The sequence below is a fragment of the Lathamus discolor genome, chromosome 4 (assembly GCF_037157495.1).
Source record: "Lathamus discolor isolate bLatDis1 chromosome 4, bLatDis1.hap1, whole genome shotgun sequence".
Classification (NCBI taxonomy): domain Eukaryota; kingdom Metazoa; phylum Chordata; class Aves; order Psittaciformes; family Psittacidae; genus Lathamus; species Lathamus discolor.
In genome coordinates, this window is record NC_088887.1 from 45,686,957 (window position 1) to 45,712,908 (window position 25,952).

Sequence of the window (25,952 nt, forward strand, 5' to 3'; positions counted from 1 at the left end):
TGACATCCAGACAAATATTGGCCCCAAAACAGCCCTCTGGAGTCTCGGTGTTATACAGAGAATACTTTGTGCCTGGTTGGCCAGGCAGCATCACTCACATGTTTAAGTCCTAGAAGATAAAGAGGAACTGAAGAGTTTATCTGCAGAGTCTAATAAATCTCAGCGCGAGGTATCTTCTCCGTCATGATCCCAGTGTACCCTCTGGTAATTCATTACAAATCATTAGATAAATGGAAATCTCTGAAATGTCTATACATACCTCCACTTGACAGAATACACTTAGTTTAGCATGACAAAGTAAAGTGATTTCCTTCACTAACGTGAAGCTCGCTTTAATGCTGCATGACTCTGCCTAGTTGGCCTGAACAGGTTCACTGGAGTTCAGTACAAGCAACAGGATTTTACAGTTACCATGGCTGAATCTCTCTTTAATTCCTCGAAGTCTGCAGAACAAAACTGAGTGACATCAAAGCCCTTCCCCTGCCAAGACCCTCTTCCCCTTTCGTTCTCCCATGCCGGGGGGCAATATTTTCTGCAAATATGCTCCGTGTAGACTGGATCTGACTTTGTGCCTAGTCCCATTGTGGAAAGGGTGCATTCTTCAAAAGACTGGCCATGCCCTTTGACACCTTCCTGGAGGCCTCATATCCAGGCATGTGGTTGTCTATGCTTTAACAGGTCTGTTCTCTGTTATAAACATCAAAGTTATTCAGGAAGAACTGACTCTCTGAACGGAGGCCATTAGGTTGCTTGCAAGAGGCTGAAGTTGAGTCTCCGCCGTGCCAATTTTCTAATGATAAGTTTATCAACCTTTGAGTCCAATCGGTTCAGTGCCAAGAGAAGTGGATCCCATTTGACATGGAGAGGTGCTATCAACTCTCGCAGTGTATTAGCCTAATATGATAAAGCAGTGTTACAATATGTTGAAAGAACTGTGATGTGCCATTATTTCCATATCATATTAGTATATTAGAAATACTATCATGCAAACAAGAGCAAATAGCAAATCTGGCATACAGTAGCAGCACTACAGAGTTTTTCTAATCTGCATGCAGCTATGCTCATGAAGACAGAGACATGGCACTGTTCTGTTGTTACAGTTTGCTCCATTAAAATATCCATCCCTGATGCAAAAGAAGTATTTAGGGCAGAAAGTTATATATTCTCTTTGTGGATATGCTTCCAAAAAAGAAAAAAAAAACCCAAACAAAACAACAGAACAAAGACCAATTAAAAAAACCCAAACAAACCACAAATAAAACAAGAGAACAATACACATCCTAACCAATTTGGATTGGTTTCCTCCATGTTGAGAGACATTAGCTCATTTGTTAGCACTGGAAAAGGGTCACATGAGTGAGGAGAAAGGAAGCAAAGAATGTGCCCCAAATCCACCAAATGTGCTACAAACACAGAAAAATATCCTGCTGGCAACTTTTTCATGAACTAGGACAAGAGATGGCACAACACAATCTGCTTCCTCTTGTTATCCTAGCTGACAATCCAGCATTGTGCAACATAGGGGGAAGGATAAGATACAGAGCTAGGAAATCACGTGATTCTGAAACCACACTGACATTACATTCATCCAAAAGCTAGGCCTTGAGAACTTGAGAAGCTTTGTGGACCTGTGTTAGCAAAGAAAAGAGAAAGAGAGAGTGGAATAAACAGCATACATCTAAGTTGTTTACTTAAGAGTTTCGGGGTGGCTACGCAGTCTCTGCACCGGCAGTTTCGAAAGCCAGCTGCTCTCAGTACATACCCTATTCTATTGTCTACTACACTTATTTTTTATAAAAAAAATGAAACTACATGGATTTTGAAATCCATTGTGGTTTTAGATCCCAGATATGAAAAGCTGGGGGACGTTTTGTTATTAAAAAAAACCCAGACACCTTGGGAAAGAGTTCAACTGTGTAGAATATACAGATGCACCAATTCAATCCAATTTAAAAGGTGAGATTTTTTTTAACCCTTGTTAAGGAGATTTTTTTTTCTTTTCCCCCCCTAAAGACAGGATGAAAAAGGAAGGAAAATATCAAGTGTTGCCAGTTTTACTCTTGAGCATATCACAAAAGGTCTGGAAAGCAGAAGTACTGTCTCAGTGACAGAAGGCACAAGGTGGAAAGAATCCCAGATGGAAAGATCGGTGCCATTTACTCCACCCACGGCAGCAATTGGAAAATGAGTTTCCAGAGAGGCAGGGGGTGAGCAATGCTATATGGAACTCAAACCGAGTTCAGGCTTTGCTCCACTGCTGAGATTTCCCGGCGACTCTGTGCGTCAACAGGGAGAGGAAGAAGAAGGGAAAGGAAAACAGTTTATATAACTAAATCCTAAGTATAGCAGTTGAGAGAAGCTTTCATATAACTTCTTGTTTAAAATAAGGAACATTTGATTCTACAACCAAAATGAAAAATAAAAACCAAAGCAACCTTCCCACTTCCCCCCACCCCCCCAAAAAAAACCCAACAAAGCAACTAGCAAAAAAACCCCCACAATCCCCAAAACCAAACCCCTGACAAACAGAAGGCCAAACCAGCACATTTCAGGACTCATAGGGTTGAGGGAAGGGGGATTTCAGTAGACTGAATAAGGGAATGTTTTTCACACTCCATCCTGTTTTATACTACAGTCACAGCATTTATAAGAAGAGTCTTGGATTTGTTTGGAAAAAGGCACTAAGTGAAAGAGGATACTGCTGCCTTCTATCTATCACTTCTGAAGCTTGTTGTCTCTTGGTTGTTATTAATATAACTTTATCTCCAAAAAATTCAGGAAGTTTGGTTTTAAAGGTCAGGCTTTGGTGAAAAAAACATCCCTCTTCATGAAACAAGGTGGCTATGAAATAAGGGAGGGTTATTGAAAATAAGGCAAGGGTATTATCTAGCAGATGTCTAGACCCAGCTCTTCCACATGCCCTACCGAGGCATGGTACCTAAATTATGTATGTAAAATCCAACTAGATTTTAGATTAGGAGATGACTATTCCTGAAAAAAAACCCAACCCTTTCTAGTTAGACACACTTTTGAAAAGGCTATTCGGTAATAGGCCTCTCATCAAACACTGGTAAGTCTTTACTGTCCCAGCTTGGATTAGTCACAATATGCATGAACACCTTTTATTATGGCCTCTTAAAGATAAGTGTTAGTGTACACTGTCCTATTTATTTGAAAGTGAATATAATTAACAGGCATTTGAGGGGGCTTTTCTAAATAGATTTTATCATTATTTTACTGTACCACTCTTACTGATAGTAAGAGTACTGTACAATATTTCCTATTAGTGTAGCTGCACATTAAGAGTTTAGAAATTCTGCTTTTTGGTAGTAAAATAATTTTTTCTTATCATTATAAACCCCACATTTTTCTTTCTGTGTCACGAGCATTAGCAAAATGATTTAAGTAAAATATCTCCAGCATACAGTTCCCTTTCTATATAGGTTTTAAAAATTTGTTTTAAAGCAGAACAAATAACAAAGAACAAGTAGCGTGCTTTTGGATGGATACTTATTGACACTACAACTTACAAAACTGATGAGACTTGCAAACATTTTGAAAAATAAACCAACTGCCATTCACATATAAAAATGAATGTGACCCTATGAAAACAATGAAGTGAACTTACTGCATTTATCAACCAAATTATGTTTGTATTATTAGAAGAGCCTTACTGCAAATGACTTCCTCAGAGAGGCTGCAGAAACAAAACTGCCTGCTCTAAGTCTCCACCTATTTCTTCAGCTAATTTGGTCACATAAGATGTGAATAATCTTGTGTCTGAGCAAACCTGTAAGAAGTGGGAGGTATTTTACCCATTGAAAGTGTCAGAGACAGAATGCATCAGGGCTTGGACCAAGCTGCCAAGCAAGAGCAAAGGGATGCTCTGCAGGCCTTTCCCACCATGTCTTAAAAAACAATAAAAATATAAGCAGAGGGGAGGAGAAATTTTTCACCCGAGAGAAATGTTCCAGAGTCACAATCAGTAAGGTCTCAAAAGGCCTCTCACACCATAAGTCCTACATAAGAAAAGGGACATGGAAGGTGAATCAACTATTTCTTTTTCTCTTTGAGACCTATTTATCATTAATGAAGGCAGAGCAGCAGTCACTAATGAGAGGTAATCTAAGTTAGGGCTTTCACTCTGATGTGCTTTTTAATAAAACGTGTAACATTTTAACTGCTGCCACTTGAGAGTACACTTTCTTATGAAGGTTCACATCATATATTTTGTCTAAACAGGCCACAAGGTGCTTGATTATTAAATGGTACGATTATGGTAAATTTGCTTTTCAGAGAAGAGTTAGGTTGAATAACAGCAGGTTAATAAACTTACTTTTTAAAAAAGTACTTGAGTTTTAGAAAAGGAAATTTCAGATTTCCCATCTGTAGTGACAATCAGTGAACTGCAACCACCTTTTGAATCTTGCATGTCTAGTTACATATATTCCCCTAAAGGTAAATACTATGTGCGAGTAATCAGGCTCTGAACAAGAATGAATGCAAAGACTTGGGGAAAAGAAATCTCCCCCACCATGTACCACAGGCTGTTCCCTGGCTGCTTCTAGTTCCAATGGTAGATACATTTTCGTTCTTACTAGTAATTGCCTCAATGCTATTAGACACGGAGTCTTTGGGAGGAATGCTGGCAGATCAACAAATTGTCCATTGCTCAATGGTAGGAAGCTCCCACCCTCTTCAGGACTGCTCAGGTCTCAGACAGATGCCACGCAGAGATGAAAAGCAGCTAGTATGCAGCCTGGCAATGAGAGAGCCTGAGGAAAGAGTGTTTCGATGACACATCCCATGCAGCCCCCTGACACTATACTCCAAAGCAGCATCTCTGCAAATTATACTGTAAGAAGCCAGTTAGCTGTGCAAGCAGTAGCAGGAGTCAGTACTCCTCTGGAGACTGAGGTACTGCAGTAAAGGGCACTAAATCAAGCAATGACAATATAGGAATATGCTTTCTACAAATAGCAAGTTCCATCTTTTTATCACAGTATATGCTTTAATGTCCCTCATGTCCTCACTGAGCTAAACAAAGGAACACCAAGAGCACAAATGTTATATGAGAAAGCACCACAATGAGGAAGGGGGAATGGGAAGACAGATGGTGGTGTGAGACGACATATAACCTGAAGTATCTGCTCCTCTACAAGTGCTGCATTTAGCCCCATAGGACAATGCCTGGGGAAATTACAGGGCTCTGATCAGAAGGCATTCTTCCTCCCGCTTACCACAGTACTTCTAAATGTGCAAATGTATCCAGCTTTCATAATATGCAGCTCACATAGTACAGTTATTGCTAAATAATCCTCTATCTATTCACTACTAAGGAACTAAATACCCCCCTAACAAAGTGAGCAAAAATCCCCCTAGAGTTACAGTGAAAAGCACCACAAAAAAAAATAAAAATTCATTGCTAATGTTGCCTTACACACTCCAGCACCACACTACTAATGTACTTATTAGTACATAAAATAAGATTATTCTCTGCATCATCCTGTCTCAAGCTGTGTAGATGTACGCTGAACTGTACCTAGCTCACCTCATGTGCAGGGAAGACACTGAAGCCTTACAAACTCATTATGCTTTCCCCCGGACTCTTGCTTAGCCCTGCAGCTGCAGATACCACTCTGTCCCTAGGCATAAATGCAGACATCACTCTGGTGGTGCGTGCTGCAGCAACCTTCATTCAAAGCACTCTTACTGCTCCATGAAAGCCACCTTTGACAAAAACAGATACAGACTTGGAAGGTTGTGGAGACAGAACTCTCAAGAATTTCTAACCTTTCTTTCTGTACTACCTTCTGCTAAAGTAATACCTCACACAGAGATGTCAAGGAAAAAGTTTAGCTACAGAATATGCATTTGCTTTACCAACACTGTTTCTCTAAACACCAAGAGGCTTCTTCACAATGCCACTAGAGCTCCTATATTATTTGCTGTTTGTTTATGGACCTTTTCTGAAGTGAGAAACTTCCCGCTCGCTTGACAAATAAAGATGACACCGGTATCAGCAGCTAAACATCTAATGAAGGACTCAATTTTTGTCTCTTGTTATGTGGATTTTTTTTTTTAGATTATTCCTAATTCTTACTAATATTGCCCTTATGTCCTTCCACATTAAATACATCTCATGGGTATTCGTGTACTGTACAGGTAGGTCTCTGTAGTAACTGTAAAGTTCTCTACTTTAGCTCATTACTAGGATCTTACTGGAATAATGGCTCACAACTCCAAGAAGGAGCAGTTCGAGTAATGGCTCTGTCAGAAATCCACAGTTGTTCTTCCAGAGTAGTTTGTTTCGTAACCATTGTAAACTAATGCGAACAGTTGCTCCCAGACAGAGGAAGCTCTCTAATCTGGGACATAAACAGTGAGACACAGTTGAATAACCATGGTCAAAAAAAAAAGGAAAGATAAGCTGGCTGAATTTCTTTCAGTTTTATATATGTTCAGAAGGGGCAAGATGCAATCAGGACTTTAGTGTGCCACTGGGTAATGTGAATTCTGAGAATGTTATTAACAATTCTGCATATCAACACTATAATTGCTGGATTACACTGAAATGAAGTTAAATATGCGTACGGGACAAGCTTCACCCAGGAAAGTCTATGTTACATTCAAAAGACAAGCATATGGGGCATATATCTAGCAGTGAGGTTCCTTTCGATCCAATTCTTAGTACTGTTGTAAGCTAAAATTAGCCAGGCTATGATTGTAATAGCATATAAAGCTCAATTTAATCTACCGAACCTTCTGCGCAGTTTACACTGAGAACTGCTTGAAAAGGCATATTTTTTTTTCCTGACCATGAAGCAGGAACTGTAGTTCCACTTTGTTGCCCTGTGAGAGTTACTATAAAGAGCAAAAATGGGAGTTGTGTTTCCTAACTAATGCTTCGGACTACAACCCTGAAAAAAAGAAAGTAATATACTGGTTTTTTGCATGTGTATTTCCAAATGTTTTGATAAGGAATATTAGAGTTGGTCCTATTATTGTAACAGACTATCCTCTGTATCACTTTTATCAGCAGCATATTTCCAGGAATTTTACACACTAACTCTCAGGACTTTAGAAGCAAACAGAAATGTATGGAAATAATTATAACATGTCACTTTTAAACTTACACAAAGAGATTTTTAACTTCAACCAGTAGAAGCCACTTTAGATGAACTACACTTTAATAGCCCATCATCACGTAACATAATTGCTTTTTCTGATGGTGCCTTCCATACTGACAGCAAAAATACTAATACACTGACAAAATCTCTCATGTGACTAAATAATATAAGGCCAGATTGTCATCTCCCCACTGCCTGCCTACATCCAAAGACAGAGGACTGAGATGCTGCCCCTGCCACAACTGCAGCAACCTGCCATCCTGACCTAATCTCTTCCCTGAGTGGAAGAAGAGACAGATAAAAGAGAAAGATCACATAAACATTGTAAGTAAGTTGTTGATATAAGACTTTTTGAGGTAAAATGAACAAAGTGAGCAAAACCTGTCATTTCTGTGCCCTGTTCTGCCAAGGCTCTTCAGCAGCTTTTGCTAAAACATCCAGCATGAATGGTGTGAAAACACACACAGTTAGGGAAAGCTGGGAGGGCAGATTATTATTATTATGATTATTATTATTATTACTCATGTTGAGATATTTTAATTGAATTTGGAGCTTACTGGAGAAGCACAAAACATGGACATTATTACTTACGTGGCGAGGCCGTTATGTGAAATGTTGAAAACAATCCCTGGCTGGCTGTGCCACATACAATGAAGGTATTCCCTTCTTGCTACTGATAGAATTATAGAATCATAGAATAGTTTGGCTTGAAAGGGACCTTTAAAGGTCATCTGGTCCAACCCCCCTGCTATGAGCAGGGACTTCTTCAACTAGATTTGGTTGTTCAGAGCCACATCCAGCCTGACCTTGAATGTCTCCAGGGGTGGCACATCCACCACCTCTCTGGGCAACATGTTTCAGTATTTTAACCGCCCTATTTATAAAACATTTCTTCCTCACATCCACCCTGAATCTCCCCTCTTTTAGTTTAAAACCATTACCCCTTGTCCTCTCACAACAGGCCCTGCTATCAAGTAGTAGCACTTGTTTGATCTGTCAATCCAACTTGCCTTGACTGTTCCCAGGCAAGTCATGTCACTCTGCTCCAGTTCTACTTTTGATTTAGTCCAGTCTCTCCCAGGCTTGAGGAGGACCATACTTAGCAACACAAACGCTATTAGACCTGAAGCCCCTCTTTCAGATTATCAAACTGAAATACACTGCACAAAAGCAGCATACAAAGAAACTGCTTTTAGAAACTAATTAATTTGATTTCCATAAAAACAAAGCAGAAATCACCCTTTCTGTTCTAAAACAACAATTCAGCTGCTTTCTCAGGTGTCTACAGTGTCCTGAAGGCCCATCAGACCAATGTAGCAGTGAGCTCCTTGTTTTTGTGAATTAATTACCTACTTGGGAATATAAAATGAAGAATTAATGATAAAATTTCACAACTGGTGCATATGAAAGCTTGTATTATCATCTGGTGAATTTAACTTTTATTTTTTAGGAGAATAATTATTTTTACATAAAAAGCTTTCACTGAAAGGTTTTACGTAAGGTGCCCTTCTGGCAAGCCAAACATTGCTACACTTTTTTGCTTATAATTGCTTTATATATATTTTTCATATATATTTTTAATGCACAAAAGCTGTTTTCAGAAGTGCTTTTTTTTTTTTTTTCATAAAAAGTATATCCTGAGCCTATCGTATGCCAAACAATGCCCTCACCAGTGTAATAAGAGAAAAACAGAGCTGCACAAGGATTTCATTAGGCTAAAGGCTCGTCTTACGGAAGTCAAATGTTGAAAATGTCAGAAGTTCCCCAGTTTATTTCAACTTTGAAGACAGCAGCAAAAACCAAACTTTAACTTCAAATCCCTGAACATGCTAGACTGAAGATGATCTCTTTAGTTGGATAGGATCTCCTAAAACTTGCTAAGAAAGTACTTCTGTAAGTAATTTAGTAGGGGGAAGAAACAGCAAACTAATCAAGGAAGCCTTTTGTCATATCACATTATGTGTACAAGCTCCTGATTAAATACTCATTCAGAAAACTAAAAAACTACTAGCTCATGAAAAGGGATGGTAAAAGGCATTTGTCAGAAAGCTCAGGAAGCCAGACAAAGCTTAAGGTGGCATGCCAGTGTTTCACAGCCACATGAAATACCCAGCCATGGAGGCGCCCTTAGCTCTGCTGCCCAGCTTTCCTCGTACATCCAGGCACCATCAAAGGTGCCCATCTTGGGGCCCAATTTGGGCACTGGTTCTCTTCTGCACATCTGACCCCTTCCTGGTGTTGGAGGGTACAGCCCTGCTCCTGCCTCAGTGCCCCATCCTGAGGGGCCAAGGGCAATATTCCTGAGCCTGGCGGAGACCTGCTGTCCTCCTGAAAATCACTGAGTAATGTGGGCTCTGTTCTCATTCAAGGGTAGCAACCTCCCTCCCACGGATTTCTCAAGTTGCTCAGTCCTATGACAGTTACCTATGCCCTCTGCTAATTTCTTTAGTAGCTACATTGTGTTCTTTAATTTCCTTTTCCTCTGCAGTCTTGTATGTGAACAAGCATTACATTTCTCTTCCCACGCATCACTTGTGCTTGCATTTTTGGTGTGTTTTTTGTTCTTTTTAGAGCAAATAGCTGAGGGTCTGAGATCTGCTACAGAACTACACAAATGGACTTGTTGGACCATTTGTACTAAGCTCACATCTGCTGTGCAGAAAGGAAACACTGGCCTACAATACAAAACAGTAAAACCAACAAGCTTAGTGAGTTTTTAATTTTTCAAGGATTTGTTTTTCAGAAGAAAGCAAACATCCCTCTTAAAGGAGCTGCGTATCTGAAGGCAATAAGCTCACTAATTTTCCTGTACAGCACCAGGACTTGCTATCAGTTCAACCAGATATTCCAAATGGCTTTACAACAGCCTGTTTACAACAGACTAATGCTTTCGTGGTTTCCAGTGATGTGGATTTATTTTCATCTTCCTCAGTGTTTTTTATCCCAGAAATATAGGTTCTGGAAAAATTCTCCTGGTGCAATGTCGTGGAATTAAGCTATGAATTTATGTTTGATTTATGTCATATCTTTCATAACTAGGGTAAAAGCTGCACATAAAACAATATTGCTTCTGGAAAAGAGACCCAAGGAAAGTGACTTTGAAATATGGACAGATTGTACTACCTTTTAGAGTGTCCTTGCTTTTATCTGATATATTAAAAATATATCTTACAGATATATCTTACAGAGTAACCACAAGTTTCAATGTGTATTATATAATGCAGCTATTCAACAACTCTGTGGAAAAACAAGAACTTTCTCAATTTAAGTTTTCTATTAGAAAGTAAATGAGAAGGTAGGAACAGGCAATAATGTATCTGTTCTGGTTACATTATGGTGCAATAGGCACTGTGTCAGCACAGCTGCTGGTGATGAAAGAGTTGTTGGTGACCATGATTTACACACTTCTCTGCAAACAATAAAATACAGCAAGCACATGGTCATCTGAAGCTGAAGGTTTTTAAAACAACCCTTTACCAGGCATGTGCAGAAACCTTGGAGGTTTCAGAACTGGAATTCCATACTTACATGCCTAAGTGCAGCGAGCAACCTGCCCTGCTCATCCTGGAACCACTACAATCATTATATTTAATTTGGAAGGAGGAAAACAGTTGCGAGTAAAACTCAGAAGGAACAGAGATGAAGACCTGGCTATATACTTCTGGTCATTAATAACAGTGCTACCTATGGCAACCACTAAAGATGGGCAAAAGGAGGCTGAAGAAATGCAAAACATACAAGGACAAAATAAAGAAACAGGCTTATGACTTCACCTTTTAAAATATCTACTCCATTTCACTATGGTACAACCGAGTAAGTCATCTGAAGAAAAAGTCTCACCAGAGGCTTCTGATAATACTTTTGGAAGACCTGAGCTAAGGGGATACTATGAGAAAGTCTTACTTGTCAAAAATAACTGTCACCTCAGCTAATTATGGACAGATATATTACAGAGTTTCCATAATCATGAGGTTATGCCAGATTCTTCTCTGTGGAGGACAGCTTAGGCTTAGCAAATGGTTCTGTGCACTGCACAGTCTGCCACAACACGGCCTCGGCATAAAATATGTCCACTCTCATCTGAGCAACATGCTAAATTGTGCAATTCCATGAAAACAGAGGCAAAGGCAGCATGGGTGTATTTACAGTAGGTTATCCTATGTTACTATCAAAAAAAAAAAAAAGCTTTTAAAACAGGTTTTCTTACTGGGGGAAAGATTTATGACACCATCATCCTCAGTTGTATCACAGAGCATTAAGGCTGATGGGATTTTCATTTGAAAAACCAGTAACAACTCAAGGAAACTTGATCCATAGCTTACTGCAGATTTATGTCCATTACAGTTTCATGTCCTATTTCTAGTCTTCTGCCCTTTGCTTTCATCTCACCCCACTAGATTTCGCCATCTCTTCCCCAGCTACCCTGATGTTTCCCGTTCCAAGTAAGCACTACAGATCAGAGCCTAAAGGAAGGGCTTCCTTTCTTTTTACATGGGTAAATTAAACCCCTACCACCTTGGTGGGGTCTGCTTTCCTTTTTTTGTTCATCGTCTTACTCTCAGCAACCTCCTACTCCCCATCATCCAAGGGAGCCGTAATGCTCTGAAATGGATGCAGTCTTCTGGCAGCTGTGCCACAAGAGCCAAATCCAGGTGGAATATAAAATCTCATCTCTCCACTCCCGTTTTCCTCTGAGTAGAAACCTGAAGACTCCTAGTGTCACAGGCCTCCAAGGGACAGTGCTGGCTGCTCAGGGCCATGCCTTTGTCCTCCCAAGACCAGCCTCCCCTGAAGTTCAGGAACAATGAAATCCATCAAGGGCCCAACTGCTAGCTTCAAAACTGAAGAGCCTAATTTTTACTTGAAGTGATTTTTTTTACTCTCGCTATAAATGCTATAATCTTGTTTAGCCAGAACATATGCAAGCTTAGGAAATTGGCCTCTTGGGATGAAGGAGAGCAAGAAGAAGGCAGCTGACATTTCTAAGTTTCATAACTGTAAAAGCCATTTCGAAATTGTGAGTGTCCAAGACAATCACTTTTTCCCTTTATGAAAACCTCGAATCTTCCTTCCACCATCTACCAATAGTTCAAAATCAACTGAACAAAAAATTTCAGCCATGCTTTATACGAGTATTCCCAGGAAACCTAACACACATCCTCTTTTCCTCTTCTTATACTATGGAGACATTTTACACATATTTTATAGGCTGTGCAAGACACTCATAGAATCAAATTTCTTTAGAATTTGCACAGGTGCAAGGATAGCCTGTTTATGCCATAAGAATCATGATGGCCACTATAAGGTGGCCATATCTGCAGGCAGAACTTCTGAACTGAACTGCAGAAGGTTAAAATGTAAAACAAGCAGAGAACTTACTTAGAAACTTACTGATGTGTTAATGCATCATGCACTACGGTCAAAAGTGCATTTTATGGTTTTTATTTTTATTTCTCAGTCTCACCATTCAATAAGCCACTGTCAAAATTCTGAGATTTAAATTTTCAATGTGTTAGTATAAAAAATACATAGTACAGTTAAATTATCCTAGTTCATTAGTAAGTATTCCTAGCCCCTGCAAGAAACACATGAAACTTTCGAGGCTACAGTAGGAAATGTGACATTAAATACCAAGATCATACAATAACACTGGAGAAGGCAAGCATAGTCCTCAGTGGCAGATAAAGTTAATAAATAAATAAACAAACAAACAAACAAACAAATAAATAAATAAATATTTAGTCTTGGAAAGCTTTTAGTTGGAGTGTAAAATTAAAATGGATTTTTTTCATATACTTTTTACACAACCAGAAATAAATAAATACAGAAATTCTTGTATCTTCTGAAAAGACAGAAACCAGCAACTCTAGTTGCCCCTAAACCCACTATATTAAAAGTTAAAAATTTAAATGTTGTACTGTAGAAGTATGCGCGTGTACTTGATTAAAAAATACTCTTGAAAATAAAATTTATTTCCTAAATAAAAATTGAAAAAAATGGCAGGGTACCTTCTAGCAGGGAAGAAAGAAACAGGATTCTCTGAATAAACAGCTTGAAGTTTTTTATAGTAGGATGCTTATATTGGATTTCAAGTGTTCACATAAGTGAAATATTTTAATGCCAAATATAAAGGTTATTAAAATACTGTTATATGCATTCTAAACCAGATTTTGCTATTTTTACAAGACGAAGATACTCTCAAATTCTCTATGTCTCATATTCACCAGTTCTCAAGTATTCTGTAATGACTGCTCTGCAAGCATAGGAAACGCCACATCAGCTGCAAGGAGCCCACTGACACGAGCCTCTGGATGGATGCTGTACCAGAAGCTTCCCCAAGGCCATCCTGCCTCACTCACAATCTGATTTTCATTTAACCCAGAACTAAATGCACAATGATCCTCAGTTAAGTTTTATTACTTATTCTCATTAATCTTGCTGGGTAAAGCAATCAGGGTAAACTTCCTCCACATTCATACCCAGTGGCTAGGCTTTGTCGCACTGTTGCCTGATCTGGCTATCCCTGAATTTACAACCAGGATAAAGCTCCCAAGTGAGGTTTCCTTAATTTCACTTCCTCCTTGTATATCTTCACAATTAAATTAACATTTCAAAAACTGTCCAAAAGGTGGTCTTAAATCAAAGTTTTTTGGCAACCTCTCTCCTCACTTTCTAATGGCGACAACAATTCAGATGCTTTTAAACATATCAGTGGTGATATTTTATATTCCAAAAGGCCAAAGTTTATCCCTCTGGAATCCAAGAGAGAAGAAATAATTAGCTGCTATTATTTTATGCCAGCCATACTCAAAATGTGGAGCCATCCTCCCACTTAAAAGCAGCCATTTTCTTCATGTAAATACAATAAGATACCACAGGGAACTTGTTTCTCACTTTGACCGTGAAATGATGCTATTTAATAGCACCACACTAGGTACAGTGATGTGGGAGTGTTAACTATCATCAACAAGATCCAACACTCGCAAATTGGGGCCACAAAAGGAGACAAACAATATTTATCTTCTAGCTTTTGAACCACAGTTTTTGAAAGCAAAGCTATAAACCTTTTTTTATTAACAGGAACTGAGATCCTTGTAAAATTGCCTGATTATAGGGATTTTTAGTTTTTATCTTTTTTAAGTACCATATTATCATATTTGTTTCATAAGAACTGGCAATGCTTGACACTGAAAAACAAAAGAAGATCTTACAAATAAAACTCACATAGTTAGTCTAAGCTCTGAACATTAAGCTCTTTTGAGGGACTGACTCAATCCAAACTGACAGAAGGATGAGACTACAGTTCTCCACCTATCTTCCTTGGTTATTTAGATGTAGAACAGATATGAGACAGGGCACAACATTTTCATTCTAGAAGTTCAGCTGCCAGAAGTGAGCGATATTAGCCACCTCTGACCCAAGGTGCATTCTGGTAGGAAAACCCAAGTCCAGACGGAGGAGACACCAGGGACTCGCTGTTAACAGGGAAGACTGCACTATGTGAGGTTCTCCTGAGGCTGCCCTGCATTGGGAAACAGTGCCAGGCTGCACTAACGACCTGGACGGTATATGGTGGAAGAGAATAAACCTATCAAAATATACAAGCACAGAAGTGGAAGGAAACATCTTGTAGACTGCTGGAGGACAGTGTCAAAAGTTGGAATGATTTGGAGGGGTGAAATCTCTCACAAATTTCGCACAGCAACGTGGTCAATGCTGTGCTAACAGACACAAAGCCCGGCAAACACCAGGTTTGTCCGCAGGCTTTTTTTTTTTTTTTTCTTTTGTCTGGTCAGGTTGTTAGTTTTACAAAATGCAGTATTTTTCTGTTGTTTGGTTGGTTTTAGCCCAATTAATTAGACATTTTAAATCACCTAAGGTTTTTATTAACATCAGCTACTTAATGTATATACGTGAGAGGCATAGGAATAATCAGCTCAGCTATGATTAGAAAAATAGCCATTTAGAAGAAAAGCATTTGGAATACTGTACAGCATGAGCTGAAATATGAACTACAATATCATTGAAAAACAGATACTTATCACAGTACAGTGCATAAAACACCCAAGGCGAAGCAACCTTCCTGGTCTCATCCAGGTGCACTGCACCTACCATGAATGCTGCTATCCCAGAAGAGGTGGCAGGCAGCTGGTAAAAACAGGCAAGCTCAGCAAGAGGGGTCAGAGCCTAGAAAGCACCATCTGTGAGAAAAACTAAATCAACCTTCGTAACAAACATTCATCTTGAAAAAAGAACTGCTGTAATGGAGCAGTTTTGTTTTCTGTGCCATAATGGAAGAGAAACGCTTGACTTGAATTGCAGAGGGAATGATTCAATATCCATTAGGAGAAAAAAAAAAAAATTCCTTCCCAATACAGCAAAGAGGAAAAGCACTGTACAGAGGGAATGAGGAATACTGCTAGGGATGTTTAAGAACAGATTTGGCAGGTATAGTGGCTCCAAATTTAGTGGGTAACTTTCGAATTCACTTCCATCTTACTGGCTTCAAGACATGCACAGCGCATTTACAGCTTCACCAGAGCCTTTGGAGAGGCCAAGATTTTAGCCTACATATGCTGTCCTCCTGCAGTGGAAATGTTTAGGAAACGATATGCCTAAACATAAGCATCAAGTGCCATTTTATCTGTCAAAGAGCATCCAAACAAGTAGCATAGGGATGGCAGGTTGGACACATGACCTACACAAGGTCTCTGACCCTCTGGAGCAGCAGCTAGTGGCTAAAAGGAAAGTCAGCCAAAAGGCCAGGCTGGGACCTTGGAAGGTTAACAGAAAATTGCCCTGCAACATTTATTTATAGGCCTCCACGACAATCTTCATCTTAAATCCAAGATCTCCAAGGACAACTTTTTTAACAATAGGTTAAATGAAAAAAAACCTGCTTTGTAAAAATTTGGCTTTTCCAGAGTCTCCTGTCCAACATAAGCAAATCTAGCAGGATGCTGACTGTTCGCATGAGGGCTTTAATATCTCATTATCTGCTGCCCATGATGAACAGTAATTAAATAAGAATGCATGCTTACACAGTGATACTACAGAAGTTCAGCATTGGTAGTAGTTTAACTAAATCACAGACAGCCAACGACTTTCCAAGGAGTACTGATTCAAATTCATCCCTGCATACGTTTTACAGTTGCCTTGCAAGAACCTGAGAACCACAGAAAGCAGATGGCACCACCTGGAGATTAATTTGAAAAAATTTTAGTCCTCTATTCTCCCAGTCCTACTGGTACTATGTCATATCCTTCTGATTTAATTATATTCCATTATAGAAAGGGTTGTGGGGGTTTTTTTTTTAGCTTTGAAAAAAGCAAAAAAATTTAAAATTATACATTTCAAAAAAACATTCTCATGCTCACAATAGCCAGTTAATGTTTTTCATTGTAGGCGTCTGTTTCCTTTTCATTTAGAAACTTTCAGATTAGGCTGAGTACCTGCTTCATCTCAAAGAGAATGCCAGTTCTGCAAAAATCCCAGCAAAAAAAATGCCTTCCTCATGTATTATGCAGTGGTCAAATCTGAGAGCATCTTTAAAACAATTTTTAGTGAGTTTCAGCAGAAGATTTATGCAAATGATTACAAAATATGTATGTTTCCCATGATCGAAATAAAAAATGAATCTGAGTATATATTTTGAGACAGGCAAACCTTCTTTTTAATGGGAAACTATCTGTTAATTAAAAAAAAAGTCTGATTTTCCTTTTTGTTTCAAATTTCAAAAAAGCTACATACCCCTTTTAGAAATGTGACTGTATTATGCTTCAGAATGAAAGCACATTTTGAATTGAGGGGGAGGAATGTGCAAGCACAAAAAAGGCTGTTTTATATTGCTATCGAGACCTATCACGCCAACAAACTGGGAAGCAATTGCATATCCTTCAGTATGGTAAACAGACAGCCCCTGAGGGCTTGGACTGTCTTCCCTGGACGTGGTCTGCCACTGATGAGTTGTCTTTTCCCAAGGAAAGCATGTCTGCAGCCAGACGCAGACAGGGCAGTGGCAGGAACAGTGCTTGCTTACACCAAAAAAGAAATGGAAAAATAACTGATTTTCCATTTCCAAGAAATGGAAAAATTCAAGAGAAACCAGATTGGTTACATAGCAGCTAGCAAGAAAATTAATGCAGAACATCATAGGAAAAAATAGAAATATATTCTCACATCCATAGATTCCTTGCTCCTTCACCTATCCTAAAAGTGTTTCTGGTACCATGGCTCCGTTGACAGCCACTGTCTTAGTAACATAATTGGAGAAACTCTGGGAAAAGTAATTTATAAGGATGGCCACATAAGTAATTCTCTTGTGCATTTCTTTTTGCTCGTAAAAAGACCACTTAATCCATATATTTCAAGCAAAAGCAGATGAACTTCGTTTGCAATGACATCCAAAGCTACTAAACCCAAGGTAAGAGTAGGAATTTACCTTTCCATTGCATTTTTAGTAGTACAAGCAATGGAAATCAATTAAAATTTAAAATGTGGCAACAACATATTTGTGGGTAAAATGCATTCATATGTAAAAACACTAAGAGGCAAAAAATTAAACTACTTTTATTTTTGTTGACAGCCCATATTGCTTTCTGAATTGCTGCTTAGTAAATAATTCAATATTTGGCTTTCAAACACTGCAGGCAATTTTTTCCCCTTAAACTGAAATTTAAAATCAGAATACAGAGGTTCTGTATCCCATCACTTTTATTTAAAATACAAACCCACTCCTGAAATAGTTTCTTTTGCATATGAGAATTGGAAAAGCTTTATTTTATAAATTTTAAAATGTTAATTGAAGAACATGCTCAGAAAGAAACATACCTACTCCCAGTACTTATTTATCCAAGCTAGTCTTAAAAGATAATAAAGTCTAAACCACATTTTTTATACATGCAGTTGAACATATGCACATATGTATGTGTCAGCTAGAGGATAATTAAGCAACTCTCAGTTGACAATTTTCCCAAATTGCAGTTGCTTCTGGAAGCTTACAGAAATTCCTATTCAGATAAACATGTACCCAAGGATAAAAAGCATTAGCCTGACATATAACCTAGATTATCAACAATGCCATCCCTGTACCCATTCATTTTCAAATATAACAGCTCTCATAGGTTCTCACTGGATCTTATGACAAATGAAGCACTAAATGGCTTAGTTAAGAGGAAATCAACAAAACCATACAAGAGCATGTGAAGACATGCCATTCCACCAGACGTTTTGTACCTAAAGCATTTGCTTTGAAAAGCAGTGCATGTAGTACAGCAGCTACTGTCTTGCCCTGCTTTTCCACAGTTCCTTCCTCCCTGAGACCGTGAGGCACTGATGAAATTTCCTTGTACATATATAAACTATCCATATCAAAGCAGTGCAGGCTAGTCATTTACACTATAAACCAACAAGCTTAAGATCATATTTCTGAACACAACTAGGCAGTATTTTTTAAGCAAGCTCATTCTGAGTTATTGAAGAAAGCTAGCCCAGCAGGGGCAGTGGGAAGGTGGCCTCCTCCTAGCAGACAAGGCATGAAAAGAAGCCTTGGTCCTTAGCCCGCAGGAGTGCAAATGCCCAGTCAGGTGCCATATGAAGGCTTAAATGGGAATTAGGAATGAAAAATCAGATCAGAATAAGAAAGCTTAGGAAAAGCAGCCATTTCATTAGTCTGTTCAGTGTCTGAGCACGTATAGGCTGTGCTGCCCAGAAGGATGTCGAGCAAAAAGAAAAAGAAAATCAACCCTGGCAAATGAACTGCTATATACAGGACTGATAGTGGATGTAGCAAGCTAGAATAACATCCTCCTTAGTGTCCTAGAGGGTGCTGCACTTCCTGCTATTTGCCAGTCTCAGAAGGAGTATTTCTAACATGAAACATTACCTGTCATTTTTCACAGATCTGCCTATTTAAGACACTACCAGGCTTTCTACTACCACACTTCTACTACCCTAAGTAATTCCAGAGGGGAAGATACAGTATCTTAATGGTCTCTCCCTTGCCTCCTGGTGCACATAAAACTAACTAGGTGGTCAGAAGACAGGACAACCTTAATGGTATCTCCTGTAAAATGGAAAGAGGCTGTCAGAAAAGCAAATGCCCTATTAATTTCAGACACACATCCCCACCAACTCCAGTGCCCTTAATCCAGGCTTTTCACATTACTCATCCTGACTCCCACCTTTCACTGTCGCCCAAACCCTGCCAAAGTGAAAAGACACCCTATCCAAAAGGCAGAGAAGCAAAACCTAGAAGTGGTACACAGCGTACCACTTCATAACACAGTGTTTAATTAGCAACCAGTGATCTCTGAGAGAGAGCATTTGCACTGCTCATTACAGCCCTCTCATTAAAACCAGGCAAGCCTCCCTGTACCTGTATCTCAGAACTTGAAACATCTGACCTTATTTGGAGTATATTTTTCATTAGCACAAACTCCTTCTTGAAGGCAAATACCACCTAGAATGTCACAAGGAAATACCTTCTTGGGCATAGTGCGTGAAACCACTGCTAGTAATAGCACTGCTCCTTAAACCCATCTGTGCTATTTTGTGAAAGCACTGCCACCTTGAATTTAATTTCTGCAATTGGTAGGTGGGGTGGGAGAAACTGCTCTCAGTTTCTCTTGCTACTTCCTAATTATTTTACTGGGAAAAAAAGGAGAAAGTCTCAAACTTGGCACCTTAGCACACACATTCAATATCTCTTCCAGTGACTGTGAGATGTCTCTTTCACATCAAAGGGAGCTTTCCTGAAATCCTTTGAAGGGACTGGACATTTCTCTAAGCTGTAAAATACCAGCACCAGCTCCTCTCTGGCCTTTGGCAAGTGTCTTCAGTGGTTTAAGGTTAAAAGTCGTGTTTCAGAGACTGGAACATGAGGCTGTTATGTTCCCCTAGGACAGTGCTCACTAGACTATGTGAGACTAAGCATGCGATGCTGGGAGATGTTGCAAATCTGCACAAGGGCTTCCCATGATTTAGCAAAATGCCAGAGAATACATGTGAGTGTGCCCAGGCTCAGGAAACATTGTGAAATCTTTTCAAGGTGACACAAGTCATGCATGGAAGACTGTTGCATCTCATAAACACTCCCAGGGAGCGAATCAATGCAGCAAATAAAAGGCTCCCACCCTTCAATTATCCCAAAAGGACAGCCAGTGATTTATTGAAATCTATTCAAGAGTTTGCTATAGAAGATACTCCAAAATTACAAGGATGGGATAGAAAAACAAAAATCCTAGAACACATGCCAGCAGAAATTACAGTACTCAAAGTGCAGAAAAAGGATATAAAACTTGCAGTAGCAAGAGAAGAAGAGGTGAGGAACGATGCAGAAGGAAATGGGGTTAAATAGTGGGAAGACAGCCTAAGTTATTTCTTTCTGCTCCAAATACCTTTTCAAACTCAGAGACATCAATGCTCTTCTACCCATATTCCTGAAGAAATCTTAAGGAGCCCACACAGTGGAAAGCTCCTTTGCACACTGTTGCAGGTCCCAGGTGTGAGTTCCCTGGAAGGTGCATCAATCCTGCTCTGGCCAGTCCCACAACACATCCAGCCAGCAGCAGAGCTCCTGCCCCAGCACTGTATAGGCAGGTCACAGCAGCGGAGACTCCCACGGATGCTACTGCTTTCAAAAGTGTTTTTCAGGGAGTATGGAAAAAGGTACAGGTTTTTCTGTGGCTAAGTCTGTAGCACCTACAGCTGGTTACACTCTGTAGAGATATAGTATCTTCTCTTAAATGCAGAACCCTTAGTAATTTCTATTATTGTGCCAGAAATCGAAGTCTTTGAAAATGAAGGAACCACCACCAAAAATAATAATAAAGCAAAAAATGAAGCAAGCTTTCCTGGGACAAATCATGGAAACAGTCTCCCAAGAAGATCCCAGAAGCATTCTTTGGCATTAAGCAGTAAAATCTGTCAAAACACAAAGCGCAGACAGCAGTGGGGCCAGAGAGGAAGGGGGATGGCAGTGCCATGATGCACAGCTGTCTCTTTCTGTTACCTCCTACTAGCACAAGACAAACCTGAAAAGGCCCAGCTTGTCCTTCACAACTCAATCACAGAAATGCAATGCACTGTGCCGTAGCCATTCACATGCTCCCCGCATGCAGGCTGCCTCTGAACCACACAGCAAGAGGGACGGTTGGTGCCACAGATCTGAATGTTGTTTGCCATTTTCATAGGTTCAGGAGCGAACACACAGACAAACTTAAATACCCCACAAGAGGATCCTCTTCAATTACAAAGAAAGAGACCATTACAGGACGGTGTCAATATGGAACATCTAAATGAGTCACACAAATGTCATTTTAATTAGGGAAATAAAACAACCCATTAAAGATTAGCAATGCAATGTTCATATGATATAACGAGACAAAAAGCAGCAACTGAACACACAAGAAAGTTAGGCCCTCACAGACAAACACAGGAAAGGACACTCCCCATTTTCAGTTTACCATGATATATCTAGGCCCTGTAGAAGAGCTGACGCACAGAATTATTTGCAGTGTCAGTAAAGTCTTGCAATATCTATTTAAAGCATAAATTAGTAATTAAGAGAGCAAATGCTTAGTTGTTGCATGTCAGTGTAGCTTTAGTAGAAAGTCAACAGAACTATGTTAGATTATAGCAGCTGGTGACAGCATCTGAAAAAAAAACGGAGCTCCTAATTTGCGGCATGGTTATTTGAGAACAATTCTGCAAAAGAAGTTGGAAGAAATAGGACTGCATTCTACTATTTGATTTAAACTCAAGAGGTTTTAAAAGTGGGAATGTAAAACCAAAAAGCCGAGAAAACAAACTTTTGGCAATGACATTTGACTTGTACAGCAAGAACTGCAAAGGAACTGCATTCCTTGTCCCGCAAAAAAAGCAGTAAGAATGATTAAGCTTTAAAACACATAACTGCACACACAAGAACACATATAATTATCCAAGAGCTCAGGACTATGTCAGGATCACAAATGTGTAAGGCAAATAAATACATTTAAAAGGTTCATCTGATACCACCTCAAGGAATGTTCAAAGTGAGATTAAAACATTTCTAAAAGGGAAAGGATTCCCCTTCGCCAGCCAGTTGCAATGTTTCATTTTCCCAGAGCAATGGAAGGGAGGGGGGCAATGATGGAGCATGCACAAGGGCACCCACCCTGTCAGCAGACTTAGCAGTTAAAAGCAAATCTCTCAGCTCAGAAACTGGATTTTGCACCTAAGAATACTACTTGCATGACATCCCTCCTGCCTTTTACTGTTAAGGGCACTGGAAAAAGTCAGTGTTGCAAACAGAACATTGCAGCCATGGCAACAAGCAATTCAACACTTAAACTTTTCAACAGACTAAACAGTATTTTCTTTCTGTTTTTATAATTTCATGGTCAATAATTCACCATGAGCACTTTACTTGTCTAGCTGTTATTAATGTCTCAAAACCAATCTCCTGTTAAAGCTTCAATCAAGAAAACCTTCTCACTCAAAGAAAAATAAAAGCAAGTGTATACAGGGAGAGCACTTCAAAAATGAAACCTTTTTTCTCCTGTTTTGGAAATTGGTGTGGAAAGATGGAGAAGGGCCCAAGTTCTGGCACGTTAAATCAAGCATCAGCCCTTTATTAGTACAGTACATTATTAAGTGCTACAACCAGCAACCCAAAAGCATTAAAATTGAGATTTACAACACCTAACAACTTAGGCCTTGCAACAGTATCTCTGAGTAATGCCCAAACAGTACAGGAACTCCAGTGGGAAGTCTCCTTGACTCTTTCGGTTGACTGTAAGGATTTTGTTTCAAAATATTTTTATATTGTTATCAGCAAAAACCCATTTGAAAACTGAAATTGAAGGCTAAAATTGGGATAAAGCATTCTGTATAGCCAATGAAATTTTACCCTATTAATTAGACAGCTTAATTTCACAGTCTATCAGAGTCTAATATTACCCTAATAAATGTATGGATTTTTGGAGATGTCATGCATGAACGCAACTGAAATCGGGCCTTTTTTAACTTTTAAAGGCATTGAATTTAGTATCTGCAAAAGAAATCACAGTTTTCTCAAAGTCAAGAATTTGAGATTTTTAGAATCTACTGACTGAAACATGAGGGCAATGGAAAACCGCTGATCTCTCCCAAGTAGACTAAATAGCGTCCACATGGATTTTAATGCTCAGTAAAGGTGCTAACCTTAACGAATTATCTTAGCTAGGTAGTTATCCAAAGCTTGCATTACCATTTCCTATGTCTTTACCATTTTTATACTCCTTTACTGCAGTGAAAACAATGAACATGAAGGAACCAGACAGTACAGACCCTTTGAGAACTTCAGGGATCATCCTGCTTTCCTTGCCACATCAGGTAATTTAATTGCAGCATGACCCCACAACTGACGGATGCAGGCTTTGTTGACTGACCCTACAACTTGGGTGTGAATTCAACTTTGCTAGCAACACATACTGAGAAGCTCCATAAATGACAGTGAAGGACAGAGCATGAGACAGACACAGAAATGTGTTTACACGTTCAGGAGGAGCAGGGACGTTCTCCAATCCTTGTTTATTTGGATTATTTTGACAAATAGCACTAATATCTATGGAGTTAATGTGCCACATAAGAGACAGTTATTCAGCATTATGATATATTTTTTTAAGCCTCGCTGGTTAGATATTCTCTATTAATTTTTTCGTTTGCTTCAAAAGATTCTTTTTTAACTTCTCTCTCTATAACTCACAAGGTGAAGAACTGGGGAAAATACACACTCTTTTTCAACTTCTTAGAGCTTCTGGGCTGTCTTTTGACTTGCCCACTTGGATACCACACAATCTCAGCCTGACCCTGCACTCCCAAGGTTTACCAAGTGTTTTACACAACCTAGATGGAGTTGGATGGAAATTTTTCTAAGTATGCCCTGAGACATACATGTGTTGGAGGGGAGGATACTGTGCAAGTGGAAGTGTGAAGAAAGCATGGAAGCAAAATTCATTTATAACTAAGAATTGCTAGTAGGAGGTGAATGGTGATGAGCCTACGGGAATGGTAAACAGCCTAAGGGAAAGTGTCTGGTGATCATGAGAGGTCATGCAACACTGATTATTAAGCCTTATACAAACGGCAAATCAAATAGGTGTGTGACAAGGTGGGCCTGGTAAAACATGGGGATGTTGAAAGACTTGAGTTTTTTTTGATAGGAAAAAGGAAAAACAACCTCCACTTTACACAAACAGGAAAAGCCACAGAAATATCCCATACTTACTTTTATCTTCCTGGTTTTCCTCTGCTGCTTTGCCCTCCTCTTCCTCCTCCTCCTCCTCCACCTCCTTCTGCTGTGCCTCTTCATGGTGATCGGCAGCACCAACTGAAAGGCTCTGGCAGCAGTGGTTGAAGCCGCTATCCCGAGGCAGAGTGAAACTTCTGGGCTTTCCCCCATTCCCATTCAGCACTTGCATCCGCTCACCCTCCACGAGGGGAAAGGGACCATAGTGGTCTTGCAAGTGGCACTTCTGGGTGGGCAAGGTGGACTGCCGCCGGTGCTCGGGGGAGACCACGGCCACTTCAGAGAACACAGAGTCCTCCAGTGGCAGCGTCTGCAGGTAGTGGAGTCCTGAGCTTGTCAGCGGTGTCTCTATGAGGTCCTGCCAGGAGCGCCGCTGGCTCGCCGTCTTGCGCACTGGCGAGTCGGTGGCGCTCCCCGCCGCCTCTGGGCGGAACTCCTCGTGCGACGACTGCGACTGGGAGGTCTCCGTGGATGAGAGCCGGCTGTGTTTTGGCTCCACATAAGGGCTTGTGCAGCTCATCTGCAACATCAGCAGTGGAGCAATCTTCAGGTCAGTGTACACCAAGACCTAGTGCTCATAATAACCATGTACTTTTCATTGTCACTGACACCACCCAGTTCAGTAACAAAGACATAATCTTACCAGATTAACCTGTCCTGATCCTAACTTTAAGGCATGCCCATATCTATGTCACACCTGTAGGTCAAACACCGATTCTTATTCGTAATAGTAAAGATATCAGTATATTTACTATGTCCCTCAGTCTATAAGATAAGCCAACACAACTATTTGCAGTAAAATTGGCAGAATATAGCACTATGGAAGACACAGAAGAGGCGTGCTTGGTCCATTAAAAATCTTATAAATGACATCCAAATGCCTGTTGTCATCCTGTCTTGCTAAGAATTTCTTTGGAATCATGTTTGCAGTGTTTTGGTACAGTTTAAAGATCTACGACCTGGGAAGATAAAGTATTGTGTTCAAATTAACAATCCCTTTCCCCCAGCTTTCCTAATTTTTCATTCCAAATTTTTTGCATTTTAAAAACTATATTCAAGTAAGATGCATTTGTTAATACTGAGTATATGGACATGAAAATTAAAATTGCCAATGTAGAACAAGTTAGATGTCCATACTCCGGTTTATACCAACAACTGCTTCAAGAAGAAAGTAAAACAAATCCCCTTGTGTTCCAATTTACAGACAAACCTACTTTTTCCACAACAACAGAACAACTGGTATCACCGTTTGCAATATAAGACAGAACATTTATATGTTGGCATTTCTCTGGAAATTCAAGTGCAATTTGTCACTGTAAAGCCTCACGGCACAACTGTTGGAGTCTTAGAGAAGAGTCTGTGCTGTTACTGAGGCAATAAGATTTTGTCAGAGAAGTCGATAAGGGGGTTGTGAGGGATTGCATAGATGAGTAGGTGATCGTCATGAACGAAGATCAGGAAAAAAGAACTCTGTAACTTAATCTACTTCATACAGCGAGTGGGATTACAAGTCCATGTTCTCTGCAAGCCAACTGAAGTTAGGCTGCTGA

At 39.7% G+C, this 25,952-nt stretch overlaps 1 protein-coding gene across 4 annotated transcripts in view; it reads right to left on the reverse strand.

The window, feature by feature from the left end:
• Positions 1-25,952, reverse strand: part of CNKSR2 (connector enhancer of kinase suppressor of Ras 2) — a 214,701-nt gene that overhangs the window by 16,962 nt on the left and 171,787 nt on the right. For all 4 annotated transcript variants that reach the window (XM_065677314.1, XM_065677313.1, XM_065677311.1 and 1 more), the window contains one exon: positions 24,382-24,922. In XM_065677314.1, the coding sequence (XP_065533386.1) occupies positions 24,382-24,922 (541 nt within the window). The remainder of the gene's footprint in view (positions 1-24,381; positions 24,923-25,952) is intronic.